Here is a 20239-nt window from a genome sequence, read left to right on the forward strand (position 1 = left end):
AAGAGCATCATGATAACCCAAATACATAAATGATATCTATAAAGCAGAGGTAATGCTCTCTCCAGTGCTGACAGTGTTTTTCGTAGATGATGCAAAGGTTGAAGATCAGGTTAGTGGTGCTTCAGTCTTCCTTCTGCAGAAGCCTTCCAGACGATGTTTGGCCGTCTCCCCTACTGTGTCACCAAACACAAACTTTGGCCACCCTGGCTGCCAAGTCATTGGCTGATAAACACAGCATGGGGGTGGTTATAATCTAAATTAGACCCACCATTTTGTAACAGAAGGGTGAAAGCACAGAAGGGCTCACTCAAAGGTTTAGAAATAGGTTGGTAACAAAAGTGTTTCTTGGTATTTTAATGCTTTATGGGTGGGCGAACCAAACAATAAAAGTCAATTTGCCCTATTAATGTACCCTTTACGCACGCACGCACGCACACACGCACACACACACACACACACAAAATAAATAAATTACTCATCTAATGGACACAAACGGTGTGATGATAATGGAGAAAGCATTACTGCCTGTGTCTGGGAAGTTAATCTTTTCAGATAAACATTAAACACACTGTACAGTAATTTCTGGACTCTAAGCCTCTACTTTTTTCACTTGCAATCGACCCGGCGACTAATACAAAAGTGCGGCTTATCCATCAGATCACAAGGGGGCGCACTATAAAGGAAGGTGCAAGAGCGTCAGGCAGAGCAAAACAAACCAAGTGAGCCCAAATTCAGGAGGAGAGACAGAACGAGAGCGAGACTATTTGTGCCCTTATTATGGAAAAGAAAGTAGCGGGAACCCGTGTGTTAACATTAAAATACCTGTGGCTTACAGTCGGGTGCGGCTTATACGTGTAACAAACTTGAGTATTCCCCAAATTTAGCTAGCGAGGCTTATAGTCAGGTGCGCCTTAAAGTCCAGAAATGACTCTAGTTGAATTTACAGTGTACCTTTTTTATATAGTAGAATCTTGATTTACAAATGACCTTTTAACGAACATTTTGTGATGCACATATGGTTTTGTCGAAAACCTGCCCCTATAGTTACGTACGTTTCGTGATGCATTGCAAATCGTCTCAGCATAGATGAGCAGACACATATGTGTTGTGTTTCTCGCAAAATTTAACCATCATTGACATAATTGCGATGTGCTATTTTTTAAACTCTAAATTAGACCTCAGAATGACTTAACTGTTACTCTTGGCGATTAACGCCCCATAAATGCCACATAAATCTCTGTCTGCTCCACCGTAGCAGATAGAAAGTTGTTTGTGCAGCCGGAACTTCCGCCTACACACACGCGTATTACAATCACAATTGTAACAGCGGCCACCTAAATTTGGAATCAACATGGCAAAATTGTCTAGCTGTATTTATATTATATACAATATTATTATTATTATTATAATTATTAATATTGAAGAGTTTTACTTGTGTTGTAATTTATTTTTTGTTTAAAGTGGTAGTCAACCCTCTTTACAATATTATGTTGTATCTGTCACCACTAGTCTAAACACGGCATTGTGTTAATATTTTTATTAATATTGTGGAACATGAGTTAAGTAGCAAAATCCACCCAGGGTGGCCATTTTGCCACTTACTGTTGACTGAAAATGACATCACAGTTACTCAGGGTTCATGTAACGACCAATAACAGCTCTGCTTCAGAAAACAGGTGAGTCATGATGTGCAGGCATCTTTTGAAAAACACCACCCCAATAAAATGGTGGCCAACAGCACAATTAGTTGTTTGAATCGCAAAGTGATGCCCCACTTATGGACATATTTTTATATATATATATATATACAGTATATATATATAAAGAGTTTACCTGGATGGATGTTTTTTGTGTGTAAAAAAATAATAATAACAAAACTGAATTAGAAAATAGAGAGACGAAAGAAAAAGCAGTTGCATAAGTGTGTTATGTTATTTTGGAAGGAAACTCTTTTTCAATAGATTAGCTGCTGTCCTGTCGTTACATAATTTTTTCTTACTAGCCATATTGTATTGAGCACATGACGCTATACTGCTACATTACAATAATTTCAGTTTCCAATTCCAGTCATCATTTCCCCCCTCTTTACCCTCACTTGTATCACAACAAAACCACAGATAAAAAAAAAAAAAAAAAAAAAACATTTGTGGAATTAATTCTTGTGATGCTTACTGAGCAAAATTCTCAAGAGATATGCTAACTTCTTACAAGATTTGCTGGTCTCATGTGACTTCATGCACAATTGTGGTTCAACCTACCAAGTTTTGATCATCCCCTATGCTAGTCTCAACCCCTAGAGTGTATATGTGCTGGGCTCTGGGTGAGTTAATTAATTTCCTGGGCTTCTATCTCAGTGAAAGGAACAATATGTCTTCGCATTTGCAGAAAAAGAATTCCAATCCACATATGAAACAGCAACTATGGATCTGCTGGAGACTGCTAATTAAGCTTCACTTGCTGCATGTTCTCTTTACTGTAATTTTAGTGATTTTCACTATCAGCTTTGGGATGTGACTTTCAGAGGTTAACTAACCAGTATCGCACCAATTAAGAAATATGTGCAATTAGAAAGTAGAAGACTGCTTTGCCAGTTTTGCAATACTTTTTCAAGCATTTTTTATTTCTGCTTGATGGTGGTTTGTTCGGTTTCTGCTTCTTATGATGAACTCTTGCATTAATAAGTAAAACATCTCAACCCAGAGGTGAGAGTGTCATGAAAAGGTTGCATACTGTATAGCCAGCGGGCAAGTGATTGACTGCTTAAGGTTTCCACCAAGAGATCAACGTTTACTTCCTTTTCCATACCCTGCTTGATATTCTTTAAAAGCACACATCAAATGCCAGTGCACACAACAGACACCCACACACAAATTCTGAAAAGGTTTTGTACTCAAGGGATTGCGTTGCACAACACAAAAAAAGTACACGTGTTTTCTCAAATAAAATATGGCCCTAACATTTAGACCTAGTTATGGTTCCAACAAAGGATAATGTAACTTATGTTGTTTAAGACACACTCTGAGTTGCTCATTCGGATTACCAGAAACCACAATGACATTATTGGGGTATACCAGGGGTCCTTTTCTTGTACAAATGAGAAACGGTATATGGAATAAACATATCACTATTAGCAAGAGGGCAGCACGGTGGGTGACTGGTTAGCACGGCCGCCTCCCAGTGCAGAGGACGTGAGATTGAGTCCGGGCTTTGGCCTTCCTGGGTGGAGTTTGCATGTTCTCCCCGTGCTTGCGTGGGTTTCACCGGGTATTCCGGTTTTCTCCCACATTCCAAAGACATGCATGGCAGGTTAATTGAACACTCCAAATTGTCCATAGGTGTGATTGTGAGTATGGTTGTTAGTCTCTGTGTGCCCTGCGATTGGCTGGCAACCAGTTCAGGGTGTACCCCGCCTACTGCCCGAAGCCAGCTGGGATAGGCTCCAGCACCCCCGCGACCCTAGTGAGGAAAAGCGGTCAAGAAAATGGATGGATGGACTATTAGCAAGAGACAATTTATCATAATATGCAGTTCTTCAAAATACTGTACGTCGTTTTTCCCCCCTGCTCATTTCTTCTCAAAAAGCCTCTGTATCTGCTGTATGTCTCTTGTAATCTTATTGTATTATCTTACTTTAATGGCACTTAGTAGGAGCGCCATAGCTCAAGGGATTGGAACTCAATCAAAGAAACAATTGTGCTGCTTGTTAGGATGAGTAAGATATTGCTTTACAGGCAAGATAATGACCTTGTAAGAATGTAACGATTTAAATTGGCCAATTAGATTGCTCTGAAGTCATCCCTGTGCTGCTCACAGCTCCGAGAGGGCACATTTGTATGGCATCAGGATTGCTGTGATGTGTTCTTATAGATTGACCACTCTTAGTCCACAAGTTCATTCTTCTTATCCAAGTGACCGAATGATGATATCTTTCTAGCTTGCACAGCATTCCCGCCTTCTGTCAGTATATCGTGCCTGTAATCAAGCTGGCCAGGTGGGATTTATATCAAGTCAAGTTTATTTATATAACCCTTAATCACACAAGAGTCTCAAAGGGCTTCACAGGCTCACAGTTGATAAATATTAACGACATCCCCTGATCGAACCACAAGATGACAAGGAAAAACTAAAAAAAAAAAAACATCGGGAAAAATACGAACCCTTGAGAAGGGACCGCAAATGTGGTAATCCCCCTTCCAGGATGGTCAGGCTGCAATGGATGCCGAACGGGCAACAATTTACATAGTTTGTGATACTAAACAATATTAATTAGAATAGTGCGGAAAGTCATCAGAGAAGTGGGTCCTCATCCAAATTCATCCCGGTAGATCAGGGCAGTTATCTCCATGGCGGCAACTTCAAGATGATGGTCTGCTCCAAATCGATCATTGACACCTAACTCCCTCTCCAAGCCGGGGAGAAGCGAGTAAAAGAAAGCAGCGGCAGTCGCCAGTCTCACATAATCCAGCCAAATGCAAGACTATAAAAATGAGTCTTAAGACGCCATTTAAACGTTTCTGCAGAAGTAGCGGCTCTGACCTCCGAGGGTAAGGCATTCCAGAGCACTGGAGCCCGAATCAAAAACACTCTTGAACCCGCAGACTTCTTTTTTGCTCCTGGGATCACCAAAAGACTAGCGTGTTGTCGGAACGTACGGTACTATTAAATCGACGAGGTAGGAAGTCTCTAAGCCGTGTAATATTTTATATGTAAGTAACAGAACCTTGAAATTGCATCTTAAGTGGACCGGAAGTTTAGGTATGTCCTAGGTATTGCTACACCAAATAGTTTTGACCACATCCAATGTGAGAATTCTAGAAGAAGATTACCGATTTTTATTTTTCACTGGGGCTGTAAGCAAGTTTTTGTTCATCAGTAAATTAAAAAGTGAGTTTTGCCACACCATCTCCGATTCATCTTTATTTGTGAGTGTACATGAGTAAAACCTCACTTCCTAGAGCCTTCAATAGAGAGTTCAAGCAGCTGAGTTAGCGACCTGGGCTTTTCATGCCTGAGTAGTAGGTATGGTTGGAAAGCTCATTTGTGAAACTCAGCGGAGGTTATCTCATTTCTTGGGCTTGCATGGCTTCTCTTAGAACATTGATGCAACAGATGATGGCAGCAGCAAAATGAAAATTGGCAGATGCATTTTGTCTGCCAATATATATAAAAGATGTAGACAAACTGATTCGACCATCCTTCATCATGTAGCAAAACACTTTGCCAAAACAAAAAAGGGGATTTTCAGGGAAAAGTACTCGAAGGTTTTAAATTGGCCTAACCAAAATCTAGTGCTAAATATTAAGAGCATACGTTTTACCTACTAAAGAGGAGACTGAAGTGAGTAACCCCCACAAGAAAACAACAGCTGCAGTTGGTGAAAGCCTGGAAAAGCACTGCAAAAGCAGAATGCACAAATTTGTTCATGTCAATACGTCACGGACTTGATGCAAGGAAAGATCAGTCTATATTATTTAAGTCTATTCTGTTCCAGTACTGTTGCTCACCTAAAAATATGGTTTTGTTACAAATGCAGTAATGTTGTCTAAATTGTGTATCAGATGCAGACATGGGAGAAAGCAGACCTTTTGATCTTTTCTCTCATACAAACAAAAAACATTTTCAGCGCAAACAAATTTCCCCCGTTGCTTCAATACTTTTGGATCTGAGTGTTCAGGATACATACTGTATGCAAACAAGCCTCTCTGAGAACCTCCCATAGAATTAAACCACCGCTTGGAGACGATAGCTATGCAGGAAGCTCATCTCCTCAATCTTCCTCCATTTGTGTCCCTCTCGCTGATGCCTGCCTTTATCCCTTTTTATTTTTTTGTCTGTCTTTCATCTTGGAGGCCAGGGGGAATCTTGCCTCTGGGATTCTTGCAACGCTGCGATGCTGTCATGCTCTGTCACCGTGACTTGTGTGAAGTAGGGAACGCGGTCGCTGTGCTTTTGACGGCATGCTGGCCCAGCGCCACTTCAATTGTGTACAGAAATCAAGCAGTGCTGCCGTCCGTTGCTGTTTTTCTGCCGCATGGTTCTACCCAACCCAACTACAAAAAAATGAAACCGTAGTTGGCTAGTTAGCGTTCCTATCGCTGTGTGGGGTGCATTTGCCCATCAACGCTTAATTACTCTTAATTGCAGACATTTAATTTTCAGTTTGCATTTTGTTTTGGTTTAATTTTAGATGCTATATGAATAAGGCTAGAGGGTAGATAATGGATGGATGGCGTTGTTGAATCTTTGTGTCACAGTGTTGCATAGCAACCACAGGGATGCAATGCTGTTTGATCTCCTGCTCTCTTGTGACTGATGATACTCATTGGTTCTGTTTACTGATGGGATGTATGGTGCGCAGCGCACTGCAAGCAGAAAAGAATGGCAGTGTTGGACTTATTTTATGTTTGTACAGTATTTACTGCTCAAAATATTAGGTACTCTATATTTAGATAGACTGATGATACTTAATACAAGAACTGTAAGCAATGTATGCTTGAATCTAAAATTTTTTATTGTGCTTGTAGTTAATTTGTGGTGCAGCCTATAACAGTTTTTTATGGTTTTTGATATGCCTCTTGTGTCTCATTAGATCGTAATGAAGTGGTTGCTGTAAGCATGTTTTTATATCAGTGGGTTTCAATTAGTGTTGCAATATTCTGTGAATTTTCCAACGTTCCTTCAGAATAATTGAAATATATGGCATTAACTGAAAATCATTAAAATGTTGAGTCTTACCATAAGTTTTTAAAATCCTGGTTACTACAGGTGTATTTAAGCCCCACTACAGTTACGGTCAATGGTATTCAGTATTGTAATGTATTGTATTTGTGTTCTCCTTTGGGAGCAATTGCAGCCTCAGGTCTTGAATATGATGGCTTGACATACCTTTTTTCATTGGCAATTTGTCCCATTCTACAGAGCCCCTCAGCAGATTGGATGGGCAATATCAGTGTGCACGTACAGCCATTTTCAGATCTCTCTAGGGATGTTCTATCAGGTACAAGTTTAGTCTCTCAAGGACATTAATTTGACCGGAAGCCGCTGAGTGGTTATGTTGCTTTGGATCATTGTCCTGTCGGAAGGTGAACTTTTGCCTCAGCACTCTAGGTAGGTTTTCATCAAGGATCTATTTGTACTATACTGGGTTTATCTTTCCCTTAATCCTGGCGATTATCCTCATTCCTGCTGCTGAAAACATGCCCACGGTGTCATGAGTTCAATTTTGGTTTTATCAGATCAGAGAATTTTGTGGCACATGGTCTGAGAGCCCATTCGGTGCATTTTGTAAACTTGAGACTGTGCTATCATGAGACCTTTACTGATTGGATTCCATCTAAGTCCCTACTATACCACCAAGGCCACGTGGGAGAATGGCTGCACATGTAGTTTGTCTGATCTCAGTTTGAACGTGGTCATAGGAAGTGGATGAATATTTGAGCACGTGATATGCCATTTTTGGATTTATTAATTTGTTTTGTTTGCAAACATTGTATAATAAACCTTTTTTTGTCATTATGGATCAGATAATCAATTTTGGAATAATTAATTGAATATCACTTTGACTTCATTTCTCAATTGAACATAACGAACATCCCATTTATGTTTGAAAAAGATTTTTGTAAATTATTTTGTTTTTGTAAAACTTTCAACATTTTCTGTTGATTCGTATTTATTCTGTGACTGTCCCACCATGGGAAACCTGAAGAATACATTTCCACTGTCTGCCACATCCTCAACATTCAGCAGTTCTATGCGTGCATAGAGTACACTTCTCAGTTTCGCGTCTGCGTTTCACAGTTCGGATTGACAGTTTTGTCAGAGATTCATACAAGCACAGTTTAATTTCAGCTTCCTTTGAACTACCGGTGACCATAATGTCTATCTTCTAAACCAGTCTCCGGCTGTAATAATAATAATAATAATAATAATAATAATAATAATAATAATAATAATAATAATAATAAATAAAGGAACTAAGGCAGGGTGTCAACAGCTGGTTGGCCTTGGTTCAAGACAGTACACAGAAGTTGGCTGCATGTGTAATAGACAGTGTTCACACTTAATTTGCTTCTTTGAATCAGAACAAAGCACAAAATTGCAAATTTTTCTGCCTGGTTAGATACACTGGCTGGATTTTATTTATATTTTTTTAAGAGATGTTTAACCAGCTGTGATGTATCGATGCCAAGAAAACTATCACTATAAACCCACAACACGCACAGTTGAAAGAAACCATACGTTTGTAGTTTCCATGAAAACTGTCCAACTTTTCCAGCTGGACTTTTACGGAACAATTGTCCCTCCCAATTTGGCTTCCAAGTGCAAAAATGTTTGGAACAGCTAAAATAGTTACATAGCAATTAATAACAGTGATTAACATTATTCCAAGATTGCATTCTCTTTATGCACAGTGAAATATATATATATATATATGTATATCATATTGTAAATTAAAAAGATGCCTCCTTTCTCACTTTATGACTACTTGCTAGGATTTTTTTTTTTTGGGTAAGAATTTCAAGTGTCTGAAAAGCTTTGGCCATTCACTGACTAATGACCAGTGGTGTTGTTCAAGGTTATTCTGTGTCTTGGCTATGGCCAGTTAAGTTCTTCTGCACCAGTTCATCCAATAAGGCTTTTATTGACCTTGCTTTGTGCACTTGGGAAGAGTCATGCAAGAAAGACAAGGGCCTTCCCCAAGCTCTGCCCGAAAATTGGAAGCTGAAACAGAAATGCTAAAATTGTGTAATTATCCATATAGTGTGTTGTCTGCACCACATTAGTGTGTCAGTACTTTTCTACTCACTTCATCCACATTTGTGTTGTTTTCCTCTGTGTGTTCATTAATGACGTTTTATGTAGCAGTCTTTGTACCCTTTCAGGACGTTTCGTATTGTCAGCAAGTGTTCTTGAAGTAAAGTTTGTCAGTATGTGCAAGTAAAATGATGCCCCCTCCTCTCTCCTAGATGAACGGTCGTCTGTGTCAGAATCATTTGCATATTGCCGTGGCACTGAATTGATAGATTTTTTTACAAGACTAAAATTAAAGAAAACCAAACTTGTTTTCGTGGCAGCTTTATTCAAACCCTAGAGAGTGGAAAAGCTATTTGAGATGACTCGAGCATCTCTTTTGTAAACCTCCTGGAAAAGTCCCTCATTGGGGACATGGCCTTTGACCCCTCCGAAGACACTTTCTTGCCAGTGGTGGCTTCTGGTATGTGCAGATGGTGGCATTAAAAATTGTTATGGTTTAGGTTTGGTTAATTTTGTTGCTTTGTCCTTTGTCATGATATGTGTTTAGTTTGTTTTGTTTTTCATTGTCATGTCTCCTTGTCATTGTGCTCGTCATACCGGTCCCCTTGTGTCTTCCAATCAGCACCCTCACAGTGTCACAGAGTCTATGTCAGTCGTCCTGTCCTTGCCCGTGTGTTTTGTTTGTTACTTTGCATCTACTTTTTGGTCTTTTGTTAATTGAGACGTTTTACCACGTTCCTCGTTTGCCTTTTGGTTGTTCTCTTGAAAAGAAATCCCTTTTGCAAGCCGGCCTCGCCGCCTTGAATCCTGCATTTGGGTCCCTACCCCCAAACGTAAAAAAAATGCTGCATGAATTGGTTTCCTATTGGCATCGTGACATCTAAATCACTGGTGTTAGTATGGGGAAATTTCTTTATTGCTTGACAATCAATGAAGTAGCAATGTTTTCTACTTTTTCAGAGTAAGTGTTTGTTGGTGGTTCAAAGTAGGTCTATCGAGAGTATAACAGTAACAGTAGGCAATGTGCATTTAAATGGGCCTTGACTGTTTTGTATACTATTCCTGGTTTGGTAGTTATATTAATAACATGCAACTCAATGTTGATTTTGGCATATTGTTTGGTCTTATTGAGAAGAAAAACTAAACACACATTCAGGGAAGCCCGTTTTTGTACAGATTTGAGGGGCAAAAACAACCCTTAGACAAGATCTGAAATATTGATGTTTATCTGGTCAATCTGGTGTCTCAGTTATTGGTCAACAAACTGAATAAACACAGAAGAACTCCAGAATGTGTTCTGTAGCTTTCTGTAGCAAGTCTTTCATGTGAGGGCTCAGGATCAGAGGAGGTAGTAGTAGTATGGAGGCAGGAGACCATGTTAATGTAAATGTCTCTAAATACATCACACAAGGCTTGTAACATGAAGTCTAAGACCAAATTAGTAGCAGAGGAAATGGGTGAGAGTGTTCTGTGTGTTCTACCATTTGGAGACCGCTAGAAACAGAAGGTTAATTGGATTTGAAATACCCTTTCCATATTTATATTTTAGACTGAGCAGTATATTGAGTAAGGAATTAAATAAATATAAAGTACATGGTGGAATTTCAAGAATGTTGCTTAATCTTACTGCATTAACAGAGAGGCAAAATATATATATGACCATCTGTTTAATCTGTTTTATGTTTAAGCATGTTGCTACAAAGTCATGTGTTTTCTATTCTCATTTTTCAGCCTCAGATTCTCTTACTTAAAAACTTTAAACCATCCATTTTGTGTTTAGGAGGAAGGTGCCAAGACGAAGAATCTTTCCTCACATCGATTGTCGCCAAAGTGGTGTTTCCTTGATTGTAAGTGTCATCACCCTTCAATCTTTTTCCATTAAGAGTAGGAATTATTTCATTAATAATATCAATGGTAGTAGGCTGAAACCCTTAAGTCAGAATTGAGCAAATTTCATATATATATATTTTTATCTTTACTTTTGGTCAGTCTACTAGACGTGTGGGTGTCATTTTTATGAATTATTGACCAATATAAAGTCTTGAAAATGGCTTGTTCTCTTTGATACAATGTTAGCGGTTGACAAACCCTAACCCTAACCTAAAAAGTGACAATTTTGAAGGTAGAAAGTTTTGGTCCAATGCCAGCGATATATACAGTATGAGAGCATATACATGAAGATTAACATGTCCTCACACTGACTTGTGCAAAATGGCTGTCAGTATATCCTAATCTGGCCCTGAAGATGAAAGGATGAAAAAAAAGGACACAATTGTAAAGATTTTAAACAGCATTTTTGAATTAGTACATATTGTTTTCAAAAGCTCGCCTGGGGGCTGATAGAACTTTGCAGCTCAACTTTGCTTAAATTACTATAAGTTTCATGCTTTCAGCCTCTCAGATGGCTGCCCTAGAGACAGCCCACACAGTTCATTATTTTCACTTGTTAACAGCTTTTGCTTTATCTGCCAACATGGGCTTCTGGGAAACTTGTGCCTCCTGATACTGATAAACACTGCTGGCATGCATAACATTGTCAAACATATTGGACTTCTGTCAAAGTAGTCATTATTACAGTTTGGGGGTTACTTCTTTAAAACCGGCAGCACGGTGTAATTTGCATGTTGTGCCCGTGCTTGCGTTGGTTTTCTGCGGCTACACTGGCTTCCTCCCACATTCCAAAAACATGCATGTTAGGTTTATTGAATAATCTAAATTGATATTATGTATGGATGTGTGTGAATATTTGTTTGTCTATATATGCCCTGCGATTGGCTGGCAAGCAGTCCATGGTGTACCCAACTGCTCGCTCCAAGTCAGCTAGGATAGGCTCCAGCTCACCTGCAACACTAATGAGGATAAGCTGGCTGCACAAAAGATGGATGTATGATTGTTTAAAACTTGGCATCATGGTGGTATAAGGGTTTGCATGTTTCCCTTGTGGATTTTCGAACAATTTCCTTCCAGATCCAAAAATTTAAATTGGCTATGTGAGTTTAACCATAACCCTAATGAGGACAAGTGGTATATAGAAAACATGTTGGTGGTTAAAAGCTATTACATCCATACTATATATTGGTAAAGTGAACTGTGACTCAACTCCCCCCAAATAACTACAGCAAATCATATTTGCCAGTGATAAACATTAATCAAATTTGTGGATGGCTTTGTATAGAAGAAAAATACATCTAGGCATTAAACATATTAGGAATGCCTAACAAGCTCAGAGAATCCTTGTGGAATTTGAGCCCAAAAAAGATGCAATCAAGATGGAAACATTGGAAAAGATGTGAGCGCAACAGACGAAATGAGATTCAGTGACATTGTTATTCTGTGGAGTAAAAATAAATACTGTACACGGAAAGGAAACCTTACTCAATAAAACCTGCCTCACTCTGTTTTATATCATAAATTCCGGTACTTTTCCATCTCTGAGGGTATTTTAAGTTCTAACACACCTGATTTCCATGCATCTCTGATGGGAGGTAATACTGTAAACCTCGGAAACCAGAAAGATTATTTATCTCAATAAATGAGCAAAGGGAATGAGACGTATACAGCATTTAGTGTTGTCGTTTTCTCTCGGGCGAAGGTTAATGTTCCTTATAAAATGCAAATAGCTACACAATACCACCTCATCTTTAATTGCAGCACTGGTGGAGGAACAACCTTAGAGTTCAGTGAAAAGACTTTTAATATAAAGAGAATACTTTTTATTTCTAGTCCTTGCAACAAGTTCTACTTTAAAACTCTGTATTTACCTTCACAGCCACAACAGCTGATCGTTTTTACAGGATAGACAGAGCCCAGGTAAGTTTGATCTCCTTTGAGGGTTTGGTGATGTACTGCAACGTGGCGAGAGCCTTGTTTCCCTGCATTAAATACCAATTGTTTCTTCAGGAACATCTCAACTATGTGTCAGAAATCTCCCACGAGGAACTCTTTATCCTGGACCCAGAACTGATTCTAACAATGACAGTCGGCACCTCTCCAACCGCCATGCCTGATCTGGTTCATCCTTCTTCCAGCTTGGCCAACAATGGGTAGGTCAGAACACCACCGCTTATGTCAGCCTTGACCCGTCCCATATTAATTGCAGTGATGTCATATAATACTGAGAGCCAATTTCCAATTTCCAAGTATTTATAGCTTGTAGCTTTTTGCAATGAGATGTGTTTTTTTAATTGTTTCTCATAGCCACCCTGGGTCTAAACCTTTGTTTTGTTTTGATTTTATTGGCCATCTTTAGGGAAAGCAGCTTAAATCAGAACCCCGATGATGTGTTTTTCTTCCCTGTGGCTGCCTGTCTTTCTCCTACGTCACCATCTTCTGACAAGTAAGGACGTACTTCCATCTCCAATTCAACTTTGCAAGTTCATTTAGAAATCAACACATACAGTGTACCCTTACTTCTTCATGTTTAAGTGTGAAGTTTAAAATGTCCTTTACTGTTTTAGGCCAGTAATATTTCTAGAATGTTTTTACTAGGGATGGGCGTGTGCATATACCAGGTATTGTATTGGGTTGATACGATACCAGGCCTTATTTCAAGGTATCGGTACTCACAACACACAATATCAGCCGCCATCTTGTGGTCGTTTATACGATCAGGAACTAGAAATCAAAGTAGAAGAATTAAACTAAATTAAAAGAAAATTGCCATTAATTTCATGCAATTTTAAGGAAAAATGCTTTAATGGTGATTTATAGGTCTTTCTTTAAAATTAAATTCTGTTTTTTTTTCCAGGAAATGTACTAGTGGTATTGGTAATTAGTATTGGTTTTGTGACTAGTTGAGTACTCGTACTGGTATTGGTCTGAAAAAAAGTATAGGTGTAGAACATTCCTAGTTTTTATATTCGTAAAATAGTTGAAAATCCGTGACTGATCATCCATCTGTTTATTTTGGATTGTTATGGTTTTCAGTAGGGTAACAGATGAGTAAGAGTCTTATCCACCTTATCAAACACCTTTGGGCTGAAGCAAAACTCGGTTTTAGCAAATGAATGAGATGACCAAAATAACGTTTTTCTACACTCTATGGCTCCATTTTCCGTTGCTGTTGATGCAATTGCAAAAAGTTTCCACTTACTTTTGCCCATACATTGTAAAATATGTGCTGTTTTAAAAGCTTAAATATGTACATGCATAAATAGTCACATTGAACACACAAGCCTCTAGCAGGAAGCATATTGGAGGTTTTCGAAATGAGTTACATGATGACATCCACACAGAGAACATACAGTAGTGTAGTAGGTGCTGTGGGATGAGATTGGCTGGCTCACTGTGAATAGGGCTGTTGGGATTGTCGAGCATGTTAGATGGCAAAGCCTGCGTGAAGTAGGCAAGAATGATTCTCAGCCCTTTTCGTGTCTGTGCATGGGTGTATGCATGCACTATTTCCGTGTAGGAGTATACTTTACTCATGAATATTAGTGTTTATTTACATTTTCTCCTTTTCTGTCGGTGAAACAGCTAAATGAAATTCGAATGTGTCTGTGTGCGTGCATGTGCATTCATGGTTTTAAGCTTGCTCTGCCTCCACATAAAATGCAACTGCATTGAGAAACATGCATGCATAAAGGCAGCCACATCTAACTGACATACATCAGTCAGTAGATATTATTTGTAGTTTATTTATTTGCTGTTTGTATTTTGCTGTGGTACATACGTTACATTAATCAACACAAAGATAATTGTACCGGAGAAGAAAAAAAAGCCTGTTGGTCTTACAGTGAGTCCTCCATGTCATGTCAACGTGTAATTAAATGAATGGCTTTAGAAGAGTCACACTCCATGTTGGTTTGTTTGTTTCAAATGTGGGATTTTACTTGCTTACTTACTCCCAATATTTTAGAACTGATCAACTTTTGACTGAGAATAAAAACAGCATGTCCAACTCGAATGAAATTACTTTATCTAGACTCTTTTGAGGAAAGTAGTTGGGAATTTGCTGACATAGCTTTGTAATGATTGAGTGCAATGCAATGGGCCTCGCAGTACATAACGTTACACTGATATGATTTGTCCTGCAGTACTGCATAAGAGGGTGACCATTTTTTGGGTGGTAAAATTGTTCAAATGCAATACTCAGGTGTAACAGCATGGGGGTGAGAGTGCTTTGCTGTTAACGAAAAAAAAGAAAGTAAAAGAGAGGGAATTATGACAGATTGCTACTCTGGATTCTTTTTCTCCTCCAAAAATACATTATGGATGCATTCATGGTTGTGTTAATAAATTAATTAATCAGCCGATTAATCGGTAATCCGTATTTTTTTTCTGAATCAGAATCAGTATCGGCCTCTGGCAACAACTTTTTTTTAGAAGTAGAAGAAAAGGTATGAAAGGAGCCATCAATATAGCTCCTTTTATCTACATTTTCTACTTGGACTACTAAACCGTTCAATTTGTTTATGTTCATAGGATAATTTGTAGCTTGTAGTGTACATATTACCATAAATAGACAATCCAGATTGTAAAAATGTAATTACAGTAACGTACTATAAAATGAAGAGTGAGGACATTACGCTGATCCAGCATAACATACCAATTCCCAGGTAGCAACTTGGCAGGATGCTCAGTAATTGCTACGATCTGAGAAGTTGACATATAGGACAACACAATATTGTGATCCTAACAGCGGAATATATTGGCTAATCCGTGTGCGAGTGTGTATGCATGTTTGTGTTGGCAGTCTGATTTGCAATCCTGAGTGGATCAAGTGGGCGGATGAGGTGCAGAGATGACTCGTCCGAGAGGCATTTGTGCACTTTGGAGAGAGAGAGAGGGAGATTGAAATGGTAATTCGAAAAAAAAAGTTCGATGGAGAGAGAGAAATGAAATGCATGGCAGAGCTCTTGAATCACATCGTTTTACCGTTTCGATGCCTGTGCACGCACACACGCACAACATACGCACACAAACAGACAAGCAGCGTAGCAGTTTGCCCACGCTCGGCCAGAGGTGAACGATATCCCTCCCACGATAATTACATCCCTCTCTTAGCTTCTCTCCATCACCTGGTTTCTCTCTCTGTCTCTCTGACAAACACCTACACGCAAAAACATTTTTTTTCCCTTCAAATTTGTCATTAGGGTGGAAATGTTTACATGTTCAAACAAACCCTCCACAAGTGCAAAAATCTGGACAATTGACTTTAGTAGAAAGAAGTCAAATGTTATTAGTTTTGACTTTTTGACATATATTGGACATAGTTTGAGGGGACTAGTACATCTTATTTAATGAGGCTGTATCATTATTTATAAATTTTAAAAAAATGGCATTCGGATATGTTCCTCTCATTATTGGAAGCAGTGATAATTGGGCATCCCTCGTACTTCCTGCTGACGAGCCTTTTTAAGTAACTTCTTTCTTTCATCCGACTTTTCAACCACCAAAAACTGCCTCTTACCTTGCAGTTGCAGCTGAATGATTTCAAGACACTCACAGGAAAATATGTGAAGAAATGTACGCTATATCTCATCTGGCTCCCTTTTAAGTTGTTTTACTTAACCAACTTATGTGCATAACTTATGGAGGGGAAGAGTATTTCTTCACCTTCTGCTTAATTAGGCATAGGAAATGAAATGTTAATATAACCAAGAGATGAAAAAAGAATGACTAGAAAACAGTACCGGTAAGTGAATAGTTATAGATGTACAAAACCGTGTCTGCGGAGGCGTGCAGTGTTTGCCACTTTTTTTTTTGCCTGTGGTGTAGCTAATGAGGTAGTTAAGATTTAACCCTTTCAAGCGGAGTTACTGTATAAATTCTTCCACGTCAACATTACATTCGGTCTATTCCTGAATCATGATGCGTGCTGTGCTTTTTATTTATTTTTTGGTGGGTTGAGAAGCCCAGTTGGATTCATGATAAAAACAAACCCTCTCTATAGGCCAACCACCTAATCATTTTGTATCATTAATCAACACATACTGTATATTTAAACATGTTTGAAAAATTGGATGAAATTGTGTTCTTTCTTTTAAATAAAGGTCAACACTGAGGCAGCTACTATAATGTTCAGGTTTGATGGTCACTGTCAGAGAGTTACTCCATTTCTTGTGGTTGAAATCAATTGATTGTGCAAATAGTCGTAATGTTGAGGTTGGTCACAATGGTCAGTGTAAACAGTGGCTCTAAAGTCCACATACCCCTGTTCAAATGCCAGGTTTTTGTGATATAAACAAGACATAGATAAATAATAAAATAAAAAAATCCATTACTTGTGTGACTTATAACCTGCACAACTCAATAGCAAAAAACATCTTTAGAAAGGCCAAATAAAAATATCAATTTTTTTTCTCTTTTCAGCGATCATACAAAAGTCTGCAGTGAATATAAAAAGTCTACACAACCATGTTCAAACGCCATGATTTTGTGAAAACTGTATACTATCTATACATGAGACAAAGATAAGTCATTACAAAATATTTTCAACCACCTTTGCATCTTAATTGAAAAAATGTTGGCAACTCCTATATTGCTCTCGACCTCCTGGCAACCTCCCTGACCAGTTTTCTTCTTGTCTTATCATCAATTTTGGAAGGACGTCCAGTTCTTGGCAATGTCACTTTTGTACCATACTGTAGTTTCTTCACTTGATGATGACTTCCATCACTGCTCCATGCTATATTTAATGACTTTGAAATTCTTTTGTACTCCTTCCTGACTGAACAATGAGATCCCTCTGATGTTATAGAAGCTCTCTGTGGACCATGGCCTATGTTGTAAGATGTGACTGCAAAACTGTCAGCAAAGACTCTTAAAATCAGTTGAACTTTATTTGGGGATGATTAGCATGAAGGCAGATGTGTGCTGACTCCCGTTTTACATGAATGTTTAAATGTGATTGCTCACAGCCTGATTATCAGAGGGTGTACTGTACACACTTGTGCAAACACATTGTCTCAGTCATTTATTTTAACTTTCTATCCCTTAAATATTTCATTTTTCCACTTCACTTCTACAGTTTATAGATCAATTTAATAGTAGTAAAGTTTTGAAGTATCTGTGATGGTCTTATTTATTTTTTCCTACAAAAACCTGGAGTTTGAATAGGGGTATATTAGTTTACTTTTTTCCTATATGCAGTATAAATAATATGTAATTATATTCAAATTCTGTCTTATAACAATAACACTTCCCAAAGCGTTATCTTTCTGTCCGTTACTCGAGGAGACTTCCAACCGAAAGCCTTGCACCTCTGTCTATTGGAATATTTAAAGTGGCATTAAAGTTGAACAACGTGACACCTGTGATCTAGTTGGATTGAGCTTTATTACTGCAGTCTGAATTGGTCAATTATTCTTGTTCAGTATTCAATTGCTCTTTAACAATTTGACAAATTCAGTAATTGTAAAATGTCCATTTATAGAGGAAACATTATTTTTATTTTTTTTATTTTTTCGATATGACATTATAAAAATGTGTCAGAAGCTCAACATCGTCCCTTAAGAGTTGTTGCTGTCCAGCAAGTTCATACAGTTTGTAGAGAATCCTGACAGATTTTATGAATCTCGGTCCTGCTCTACTGAACCATACTATTTTATAGCCTCTGCAACCTAGTTCTATCAATGTGACACAGTACTGGGACTTAATCCTTTTTTCAAATTGAGAGCTAAAGCTTAACGTTCTTGCCTTTCTGGTTAACAACTTTAAAACTTGTCTTCTGCCGTGTCCTTTGCTTGGGACATGAATGTATTTACACATCCTTTAGGCACTGTGAACGTTCAGTAAATCATTTCACGTTGTGCACTGTCGCTAAAAACTGCTGTGTAGAACCAACTCTAATCAATTTATAAATCACCTTGGGGTTAGGTGAGAACTTTTTGAGAGAACCAAGATCATATCCACCGGCCCTAAAAGCCTTTAAAAGCCACAAACATACAAAGACACAAATTCTACAGTGTAGAATGTGAGGATGTCAAACCTAAGGGCGCAAAAATAGGCCTCGCATGCATATTTGTATTAGCATTAAGCTCTAAAAAAAATTTATATAAATAATAATAAAATAAATATGTGGTCACTACTTAGCAGATTTTTGTCTGTTGTGGGGGTTTCGAGAACGTAACCCCCACAATGAACGAGGGACTACTGTATGTCAGTGTTGTGGTCACAATTTAAAACAAAACAAAAAATCTCCCCATGTCATGTCTGGTGTTCCTTAGTGCATCCAGTTCACTGCGCTCACAACAGAAAATGATGCAAAATCAGTGGCTGTTTTGTGGATCCAGGCTAAATGTAAGCTGATCCACCACCTATAGGGCATGTGGGTAGCATTTCTGCCTTACAGCTGTAAAGCATCAGGGTTCATATCTAGGCTCGGACCGTTCTGCATGGAGTTTCCCCCCTCCCATTCTCGCTTGGGTTTTCTCTTGAGTACTCTCGTCCCCTCCCACATCTCCAAAACATTCAATGAGTTCTCCAAAAAATTGTTGAGTATGTGTGTGAATGGTAGTTTGTCTTTAATGACACTGTGATTGACCTGGTGACCAGTCCAGGGTGTACCTTGTCTCTCAACTAAAGTCACCTCGATAGGCTCCAGCTTAGCTTTCACCCTGAACAGGATAGGCGGTAGGATGTTAATTGAATGTTTATTAAGGACCAGTCATTTCAATATTAAATTAAATACGATTGGACCTTAAAGAGCAATTGTTTAATTGTGCTGATTTTTGGAAGTTAGTCATGATTGTTGGAAATTGCTCATGTATTCCCCTCTTTTGAGGCCATTCTATGGGCACTGTCTAGGAAAGAAAAAAAATGTACGAATCAAGTCAAGAAGGATGAACCAGATCAGAAAAGTTACTTCCATTGTTGTTTTCTGTAATGGCAGCGTGTCACAATACTTTATTTAACGTGTATGCGGACCCGGTCCATTCAAGCACACCGTGTGCTGTCTTTTAGGATGAACAGTGACAGCTCTGCCTCAGCACTGAGTCCAACACCTGAGTTTAGAAAACTACGAAGGTTAGTCAGCAATTGCATAACATTACATAAACGCTGACTCCACATCTACTTCACCTTTTTTTTTTTTTAAATATTCTTTTGTCTTATGCTGGTACTGCTTTGTGAGTTACAGACAAGGTTGCATCCAGCGCTCCTTCACTCATGATGAGCTTAAGCCAGTAATGAGGTCAGTACTCCCACTGTTTGACTTTTGGATAAAGTGCTCAGAATCAATGTATTTCACTTCAAATAGCAACTATACCTGACAAAACGGTTACCTTTTAAGTATGAAGGGGAAAATGCAGGAGAAGCTGTACTTAATATCGCCTGCTTACATTCTGCACCTTTCTCACTGCTGTTATAATATATGTTTTTTCATCATATTGTTTGATAGTAGATGTTTTTATCCAGAAATAAGTGGTTTAAACATAACTTTGTCTTTTGTTTGCAGCATTGATGAATTATTAATCCATCAATTAATTTATTATCATCAGGGAAAAGGCAAAAGTCACTTCTAATCATGTCAGACAGACCATTA

General features: G+C 38.4%; 1 protein-coding gene across 5 annotated transcripts in view; it reads left to right on the forward strand.

Annotated features, from left to right (window-relative positions):
- LOC144063020 (diacylglycerol kinase zeta-like) overlaps positions 1-20239 on the forward strand; it is a 73964-nt gene that overhangs the window by 44660 nt on the left and 9065 nt on the right. For all 5 annotated transcript variants that reach the window (XM_077584953.1, XM_077584943.1, XM_077584928.1 and 2 more), the window contains 6 exons: positions 10535-10601; positions 12524-12564; positions 12655-12797; positions 13004-13090; positions 19660-19722; positions 19835-19888. In XM_077584953.1, the coding sequence (XP_077441079.1) occupies positions 10535-10601; positions 12524-12564; positions 12655-12797; positions 13004-13090; positions 19660-19722; positions 19835-19888 (455 nt within the window). The remainder of the gene's footprint in view (positions 1-10534; positions 10602-12523; positions 12565-12654; positions 12798-13003; positions 13091-19659; positions 19723-19834; positions 19889-20239) is intronic.

The sequence above is a fragment of the Vanacampus margaritifer genome, chromosome 1, assembly GCF_051991255.1.
Source record: "Vanacampus margaritifer isolate UIUO_Vmar chromosome 1, RoL_Vmar_1.0, whole genome shotgun sequence".
Lineage (NCBI taxonomy): Eukaryota > Metazoa > Chordata > Actinopteri > Syngnathiformes > Syngnathidae > Vanacampus > Vanacampus margaritifer.